The sequence below is a fragment of the Anomaloglossus baeobatrachus genome (genome assembly GCF_048569485.1).
Source record: "Anomaloglossus baeobatrachus isolate aAnoBae1 chromosome 5 unlocalized genomic scaffold, aAnoBae1.hap1 SUPER_5_unloc_21, whole genome shotgun sequence".
NCBI classification, from domain to species: Eukaryota; Metazoa; Chordata; class Amphibia; order Anura; family Aromobatidae; genus Anomaloglossus; species Anomaloglossus baeobatrachus.
This window is the reverse complement of record NW_027441797.1, coordinates 285,401-294,709: the sequence shown is the minus strand read 5'-3', so window position 1 is coordinate 294,709 and position 9,309 is coordinate 285,401. Positions and strand designations below refer to the sequence as shown.

The following is a 9,309-nucleotide window of genomic DNA, read 5'->3' as shown; positions in this document are numbered from 1 at the left end:
TCCCCTGTGTGAATTTTCTGATGTCTAACAAATTCTGAATTCTGACTAAAACATTTCCCACACTCTGAACATGAAAATGGCTTGTCCGCTGTGTGAATTTTATGATGTCTAACAAGATGTGACATCTGACTAAAACATTTTTCACATTCTGAACATGAAAATGGCTTCTCACCTGTGTGAGATCTTTGATGACTAACAAAAGCTGATCTCTGGATAAAACATTTTCCACATTCTGAACATGAAAATGGCTTCTCTCCTGTGTGAGATCTTTGATGCACAACAAGATTTGATTTCCAAATAAAACATTTCCCACACTCTGAACATGAAAATGGTTTCTCCCCTGTGTGAAGTTTCTGATGTCTAACAAGGCATGATTTCTGAAAAAAACATTTTCCACATTCTGAACATGAAAATGGCTTGTCCGCTGTGTGAATTTTATGATGTGTAACAAGATGTGACATCTGACTAAAACATTTTTCACATTCTGAATGAAAATGGCTTCTCACCTGTGTGAGATCTTTGATGCCTAACAAAAGCTGATCTCTGGATAAAACATTTTCCACATTCTGAACATGAAAATGGCTTCTCTCCTGTGTGAGATCTTTGATGCTCAACAAGATTTGATTTCCGAATAAAACATTTCCCACACTCTGAACATGAAAATGGTTTCTCCCCTGTGTGAAGTTTCTGATGTCTAACAAGGCATGATTTCTGAAAAAAACATTTTCCACATTCTGAACATGAAAATGGCTTCTCCCCTGTGTGAATTTTCTGATGTCTAACAAGGCATGATTTCTGAAAAAAACATTTTCCACATTCTGAACATGAAAATGGCTTGTCCGCTGTGTGAATTTTATGATGTGTAACAAGATGTGACATCTGACTAAAACATTTTTCACATTCTGAACATGAAAATGGCTTCTCACCTGTGTGAGATCTTTGATGCCTAACAAGATCTGATCTCTGGATAAAACATTTTCCACATTCTGAACATGAAAATGGCTTCTCACCTGTGTGAGATCTTTGATGACTAACAAAAGCTGATCTCTGGATAAAACATTTTCCACATTCTGAACATGAAAATGGCTTCTCTCCTGTGTGAGATCTTTGATGCACAACAAGATTTGATTTCCAAATAAAACATTTCCCACACTCTGAACTTGAAAATGGTTTCTCCCCTGTGTGAAGTTTCTGATGTCTAACAAGGCATGATTTCTGAAAAAAACATTTTCCACATTCTGAACATGAAAATGGCTTCTCCCCTGTGTGAATTTTCTGATGTCTAACAAGGCATGATTTCTGAATAAAACATTTCCCACACTCTAAGCATGAAAATGGGTTCTTCCTAGAGTTAATTTTTTGATCGTTAGCAAGGGTTATTCTTGGAATAAAACATTTTTCACATTCTGGGCTTAAAAATGGCTTCTCCCCTGTGTGAGATCTTTGGTGTTTAAAAAGATAGGATTTCTGAAAAAAACATTTCCCACATTCTTGACATGAAAATGGCTTCTTCCCAGTGTGATATATTTGATGGTCAACAAGATGTGATTTACTGGCAAAACATTTCCTACATTTTAAACATGAAAATGGCTTCTCCCTTGTAGGAACCAATTCATCCGTTTCATATTCCACATCCCTTTTGTAACTTTTATTCTGCTTACAATTCTGTGATAGATGGGAATTTTGGGCTTGCTTGAAAAACTCAGATGATAGAACTTTCCGAGGAAGGACTGGATTTATATCTGGGACAACAGTATGCTCTTCATATGTATCATGTGGGATACTTTCATCTTCTGTTATAAATTCTGAAGATATTAGAGATCCATCTGAACTCCCAATACAGTCATCTGCTAAAAATAAACACAAAGTTATTAATTTTTAATGATATTATCTTGACAGTACATTTATTTTTTAAACCATAACATCAGAAATTAAATTAGGGAAAAAATTATTCTGAATCTGTTGTCCAATATCGAGATCTAAAGGCCCATTTACACGCTACGATTTATCTGACGATATGTCGGGGTCATGGTTTTCGTGACGCGCTTCCGTCGTCGTTGACGACGTAGTTGCGTGTGACACCTACGTGCGACTCCGAACAATCTTAAAAAAAGCGAAAATCATTGACACGATGTTCAGTTTCAAAATATTGTGTAACACAACAGACATATTGCTACGTTTGACACCCTGCCAACGACGAACAACATCCACATGACCGCCTTGGTCAAACAATATCTCGCTGAACGATGTAGCATCGTTTGTGAGATGGGTACATGTGACCGCTACAAAATGACCTATGAGCGATCTCGTCAAATCGTAGCAACGATCTGGGCGTGTCACATCGCTAACGAGATCGCTAGCAATATCGTGTGTAAAGCGGCCTTAAGAGTTACATCTTTGCTAATTCGGCTCTCCCATTCCTAGCACCAGTTCTCTGGAATGTGCTACAGTAAATAATCTGATTGATTATCCTGCAGTCACATTGTGACAATGAGGGATAGGGGGCTCCTATACTGTCCCTCACACTAGGGGACCCTAAGCTATTCCTAACCTCTGGATTACCCCTGAAGATGGAGATGCCGGAGTCTCGTGCATTACTAGTCTCCTGACTTGCTCTAATCTGTGATCCCCTAGGGAAGGAAGGGGCAGGATTATGATGGAAATACAGATTAAGACAGACGGGACACATTGCAAACTCACAAAAATAAACAGTGAGAGGCTAAGGAGAAAAGCAAGAGCAAGAAGGCAGCAACAAAAATGACAACAAGGGTTAACACCACAACAGCTAACAGTAATAATGCACAAAAAACACCCATAAGTCTGGATCACAACACCTCACCAGATCAGTATAGGTAAACTATAGCTGGCATTAATGAAATAGTCCAACCAGCATGTACAGAACGGGAGCAAACAATACTTTCTCCTCTACAGCATGGGATCACAGACCTTAACAAGCAGCCCAGCAGAGAATAACTCTTACTAGCCTGCCCAAACCTGTGGTTTGATGCCTGCGTCTCCCTGCGCTGCTCACAGACAGCAGAGAAATTAACATGCAAAGTACCAGAGTCTATCATTTCAACAGATCCTGACGCTGCCATGACGGTTCGCAAAACCTGCAAACATCTCCTTGAAACATTGATCCACAACATAGACAATTTCAAAAAGGTTTTTTTGAAGACGAAAATAAAATAAAGACAGATGCTGAAAATTCAACTGGGTTGTCTGGGACTGTAACGCTGATGGTCTATCCTTAGGCTTTGTAACCAAAGCAGGTAGCAGGGTCTTGCAGCCTGTACAGATAAACATTAGGGTTCAAATTCATCAAAACCGGTGATGTACACTGAAAAATGACGTCAGGGACTGGAGTGAGATTTCTGGCATAGGGATCATTGCAGTTTGTTATGAATTAGAGAAGCGGTGGCATCACACCCTTGTTCTGGCCAAGCTCTGCCCATTTTGGCAAAGCTTTGGCAAAGCTGGTTAAAATTGTCGTGAACATACACACACACACACACACACACACACACACACACACACCAGCCTGTCTCCTCTTCAGCTTTAGACTCCTCCAATTGAGACCTTTGGTCACATGACATGATGACAAAATGGTCCTTAAGCAGTCCTATTGTGGCGCCCTGGACAAGCCAGGGGCCACAGGTAACAACACACACACACCCCCACCCCCAACAGTTTCACAGCAGACATCCCCAGTGAAACTTGATTCCTTTCCTCGGGCTCAGACTGACACACCAGGTGGGCGGAGTCAGGAGATGGAGACGCCCACCCAGGAGTTAGCTGGCCTGAGGCAGGAAACAAGCCGAGTCAGGTCCTAGGAGAGGAAGAGAGAGGAGGTCTGCAGAGAGGCAGACGCAGACTGGGGCCTAGGATTGGAGCCTATGGCCCTCGTGCAGCAGAGAGTCAGGCAGACGGTAGTGGCCGTCTGCAGGGAGCCGGGGAGACAGTTGGTGGAACCGTAGGTAGCCGGGGCTGGGCGGTGGCCCACCGGTACCGAACCGGGGAGCCAGCTGGAAGCCGGAGCGCAGGAGGAGCGTGCACGGAGGTGGAAGAAAGGACTTACACCACCAAACTGGGTCAGGGGAGAAACAACAACCGCAGCCGTCTGTGGGCACCCGTCCATCCAGCCGAGTGTTTTACCAAGGACTGTGTCGTGATTACTGGCTGAGTGAGTACCCCATGCCGTGCGGAACAGCGCTGCCCCTGCGACCCTGCACCTCACCAGGCCCCATAACCCGCCTGCTACCCATCCACCTACCTAACCGGGCCCCGGGACAACCAACCCCCTACCCACGGAGGGGAGAACTAACATCTAGCTGCTCCATACCATCACTCCCGGGATCCCTGTCCAGAGCAGTGGTGGTGTCACAACCTCACCACAACCGTGGGTGGCGTCACGGACAATCTCCCTTACCAAATCCCCTTTTACTGTGGAGCCTGGGATCACAGACCGGGTCACGCCACCGTGATACCCACAGAAGTGACCCCGTGGCCCGGATCTGAGTACCCCCTTATCCATGGGCGACACACTATAATTGGTATATAAACACTGGGGCCCCTGGGAGAATGGGGCCCTGTGCAATTGTCCAGTTTGCTCTCCCTTTCCCCTAATGCCAGTCCACCATGCCAGCCTGTCTTCTGTTCAGTCCTTTTAGACTCCTGCAATTAAGAGACCTTTGGTTACATCATGTCACATGACTTTGAAGCCATCAAAGGTCCTTAAACAATTAACCTCAGAATACAACTGATGGGGTCTTTAAGAGAGTGGGGTTTTGAGAATTTGCGCAGTTTGACTCCTCCCAACGCTGGCCCTGACTGTAACTAGGGCTTATTTATGGAGTAGGGCTTATATTTCAAGCATTCTTCAAAGATCCCATAAAATTGTGCTAAGGGTTATTTTTGGACTATGTTTGATTTTCAGGGAAACGGTATTTATGAACCCTCTGCAGGTCTTTGAGTTCCCTTCATAATAACATAGAGAAGGCACTAGAAACAAACAGAAGGAAAGACAATACATTTGAAAAAAAAACTGAGCAGAAAGTCTAAAAATGTAAACACAAATTAGTGCAGAAAGTACATGAGTAGATATCTCTTACTGGATAGAGCTGGAGGAAACACATCCTGAGGAACATCGGGGTCTTCTTGTTTACAGGTCTGTGGGAGAAGAGGACGGGGACATCTCTCTGGTGTTGTCCTCTTACTGGATAGAACTGGAGGAGACACATACAGGGACTGAATTCATTCCTTACATACAGATAATTATAGGCCGTGTGTATTTAGTCCTGTCTATTACCTGGTGATGTGAGGGGCTGGGGAACCTCCATCATGACGTCCTTGTACAGATCTTTGTGTCCTTCTAAATACTCCCACTCCTCCATGGAGAAATAGACGGTGACATCCTGACACCTTATAGGAACCTGACACATACAATGATACCGTCACCCCCGATCCCTTCATAGCGTTACTGTATAATGTCCCAGCATTCCCAGCAGTGTCACCTCTCCAGTCAGCAGCTCAATCATCTTGTAGGTGAGTTCTAGGATCTTCTGGTTATTGATGTCCTCATGTATCGGGGGGTGAGGTGGAGGCCCCGTGATTGGGCTCAGGGGTCTTCCCCATCCCTCAGACACAGGGGCCTGACAGCGCTCACTAGAGGTCTTCTTCACTACTGTGTAATCCTGGTTATGGAGAGACACAGTAATAAATCTCACTCCAGACATTTCCAGAGTCCTCACCTCTCCAGTTCTGTCCATCTGTTATTCCCATAGATAAGAATGATGTAATGTGACGTCATCAGAATCTCTCACCTCTCCAGTAAGCCGGAAGAGGATCTCTAGGGTGAGGTGTAATATCCTCTCTGCCATCTTGTCCCTGGCCATATCCATCCTGGACAGGACATTTTCTGAAAACAGAATAAAACCACTGATAGAATCCGATATTATAACGACCAAAATGATAAGGAGATGAGCCGATATGTAAAATTAATCGAGATAATAATGAAGGGAAGATATCATTTGGGTAGGAAAAAAAAAATTTCAACATGAAATGAAGTAGCAAAACCGACCCATAAAAGTATTGCACCTAAAATGGTATCAATGAAAACGTCGGCTCATCAAGCAAAAAACAAGTCCTCACTCAACTTCGATGTCGGAAAATCGGAAAATGGAGACACAAACCGATTTTTTAATGTTTTTTTTTTTACAAAAGTCTGATTTTTATTCACTACTAGAGATGAGTGAACCTGTAGTTCGGTACAAACTCAGACTTTTCCAAGATAGTAAAGTTCAGGTTTGGAGTTCGGGGGATTTAAATATGCAAACCACAATCAGATGTATTGTGCACCAAGAAATAAAACTGAAAAACCCGTCCTCCCCTGATAGTGATCTGTTTATGGCTACATGTGGGCGGAGACCAGAACTGCCAATCAGTGACTTTAAATAAACTTCAGGTCAAGTCCAAGTCCAGAACCGATCTATACAAATATTCATCTGGACCAGCAGAAGCCGAACATCCACGGGTCCACTCATCTCTAGTCACCACTGAGATACTAAGAAATGTGGACGTCTGATATTGCCGTAATCACACTGACCTGGAGAATCACGCTGACCGCTCACTTCCAGCACATCGTCAATAGCGTAAAAACAATAAAAAAAGATGGAATTTGTTTGGTTTTTTTTCATCATTTCATTGCACTTTTACTTAATTTCCAGTAGATTTTATGGTAAAATTAAAAACTAAGTCATATAAAGAAAAAAAAAATAACCAAAAAAAATCCTTCATAACAGTTTACAATGCGCCCATTGTATCGATGGTAGGCATGAGCGAATGTATTCGCCACTATTCGGTATCCGACAAATAACAGGCTATTCGCGACATTTGGTATCCGACGAATAAAACAACATCCGCTCCGATACTTTCATTTTCATTTCTGACATCCTGGCGCCTGTTTTCCAGCCAATGAACACATCTGATGTTGTTTACCCTCACAGTAATGCCGCAGCCATCTTTGTTGTGGTGTTACTGTGATTGGCTCGGCCGCACAGCGTCTTGGGGGCTATATACGCCAGCGGCCATTTTGTGAACATACAGTCATAGGGAGCTGGCAGTGTAGATAGACTGTATTGAGTGCAGGAGAGCGTTCTTAGATCAACTAATAAATAGTCCTTGTAAGGGCTGAAGACTGTGTCCAGTAGCTGCTAGCAGCTCCATAAATCGCCAAATCGCAAATCTGTGAATGCAGAACCAGCTATAGGGCTCTCTCTGTCTGTCCATCGGTCTCTCTCTGTCTGTCTGTCTCTCCCTCTCCACCCGTGTCTCATACTCACCGATCACTAGCACTGCTCTGCATGGCTGTCACACTGCTCCGGCGTCTTCTCCAACTTTTGAAAATGCCGCTCATTATTCCATCTCGTATTCACTGCTTCCCTTGCCCACCAGCACCTATGATTGGTTGCATTCAGACGAGCTGCCACATTGAGTGACAACTGTCTCACTGCAACCAATCACAGCCGCCGGTGGGCGGGTCTATGTAGTGCAGTAAAATAAATAAATAATTTAAAAAAACGACGTGCAGCCCCCTCAATTTTGATGCCAGCCAAGGTAAAGCCACATGGCTGAAGGCTGGTATTCTCAGGATGGGGAGCCCCACGTTATGGAAACCCCACCAGCCTAAAAATATCAGCCAGCAGCCGCCGGAATTGCCGCATCCATTAGATGTGACAGTCCTGGGACTCTGCCTGGCTCATCCCGAATTGCCCTGGTGCGGTAGCACTAGGTTAATCATGGCAGGCATCTGAGACACCCTCATGATTAACCTACAAGTTAAAGAAAATAAACACATACACCCAAAAAATCATTTATCTGGAATAAAAGCCGAAAAAACCCCCACCCTCTATCACCACTATTAAAATCCCCAAATACCCCTCCAGGTCCAACGTAATTTACACGAGGTCCCACGACGCATCCAGCTCTGCTACATGAAGATGACAGGAGTAGCCGTAGAACACCACCGCACACCGTGAGCTCCACAGAGCAACTGAAGTGAGCCGCGATGCTATCAGTGATGACGTCACTCAGGTTACCCGCGGCCACCGCTCTCAGGAAGAGGACTCGAGCTGGCCACGGGCAACCTGAGTGACGGCACCGCTGATCGCGCGGCTCACTTCAGTCACTCAGGTGATTTGCGGTCACTGGTGAGTCCTTCACCTGTGATAACAAATCAGACAAAGCCGCGCAATGACAATGAAGTCGGGAGACGTACCGCACTGTCAAAAATGCATCTAAAATGCATTCAAAATGCATCAAAAACGCATCGTTTTGGATGCTTTTTGAAACGCACATGCAGTGTAAAGCATGACAAAAGGGAACGTGAATGAGCAGAGCTGCCGTGTAAAGCATGAGAAAACGAAACATGAATGAGGAGAGAGAGTGACAGAGACAGAGAGAGAGAGAGAGAGAGAGCAGGCTTGTTTCCAGATTATTTCCAACCTTCTACAGGCTGTGCCCATACTGTTTCTGCCTTTTCCCATCCATTTCAGCCTTTCCTCAGTCACCACAGGTCACCGTTAGGTCCAACATGAAATTATTCGGGTTTCCCATAGACTTACATTGGGCATCGAATATTCGCGAATACTCAAATAGCAGCGACCTATTTGTCGGATATTCGTCGAAGCGGATATTTTGGTATTCGATCATCCCTAATCGTTGGGTTTTACTCTCCTCCTCCTCCATGTCATTCTGTAGCACTAAATTCAGATTTTCAGAGGGTCTGCAGGTGTCAAGAAACCTGGAGTTTGGTGAGGGCCCTGAGGTGGCCCAGTAACGTACATTTTGGAGGGACTGCTCTTACTTATACATTTGGGCGGTGCCTCCCTCAATGAGACTCAGATAGTAGAATACATATTCCATAGCAGTTTACAATGCTCCCATTGTAGCATTCGGCTTTACCCTCCTCCTCCTCAAATTTCCCAGTCTGGAATGTAAACGTGTGTGTAAACCAGAACAGCGAGAGCAGATTCTATCTTGGATGGCAGACAATAAGGCCTCTTCACATTTCTCAAGCAGCAACAAATTTTCCACGACCACACAGTCTACTGTGAATACACAGAAGGCTGGTCCATCCAATCCTCAACCTGGTCCTTCTTCCTCCCACCATCATCAGTCACAGGAGACATATGACCCCAAGCTTGGCCACTCTGAGGATCTGTTTTGTATGTATCCTTTGGTTGGCTCTGGCCTCTCACCGTGAAGTATTGAAGAGGGATGAGAGGAGGTGGTATGAGTTGAGTATTTGAG

General features: G+C 44.5%; 1 protein-coding gene across 1 annotated transcript; it reads right to left on the bottom strand.

Annotated features, from left to right (window-relative positions):
• Positions 1–400: 400 nt before the first annotated feature.
• Positions 401–5,883, bottom strand: LOC142259008 (uncharacterized). The gene is made up of 5 exons (XM_075331546.1): positions 5,823–5,883; positions 5,514–5,693; positions 5,309–5,432; positions 5,112–5,225; positions 401–1,850 (listed from the first exon to the last, which is right to left on the bottom strand). The coding sequence occupies exons 1-5, from the start codon at positions 5,877–5,879 to the stop codon at positions 478–480; spliced, it is 1,848 nt and encodes a 615-aa protein (XP_075187661.1). The 5' UTR covers positions 5,880–5,883; the 3' UTR covers positions 401–477.
• Positions 5,884–9,309: the final 3,426 nt, after the last annotated feature.

Bases quoted from the DNA above. Each gene is read 5' to 3' on its own strand.
- LOC142259008 (XM_075331546.1), bottom strand. From the start codon at position 5,879: ATGGCAGAGAGGATATTACACCTCACCCTAGAGATCCTCTTCCGGCTT. The intron at 5,433-5,513 runs GTGACACTGCTG...TGTATGTGTCAG, and splicing joins TTGAGCTGCTGACTGGAGAG to GTTCCTATAAGGTGTCAGGA. The intron at 1,851-5,111 runs GTAAGAGATATC...GTTTATTTTTAG, and splicing joins GTTTCCTCCAGCTCTATCCA to CAGATGACTGTATTGGGAGT.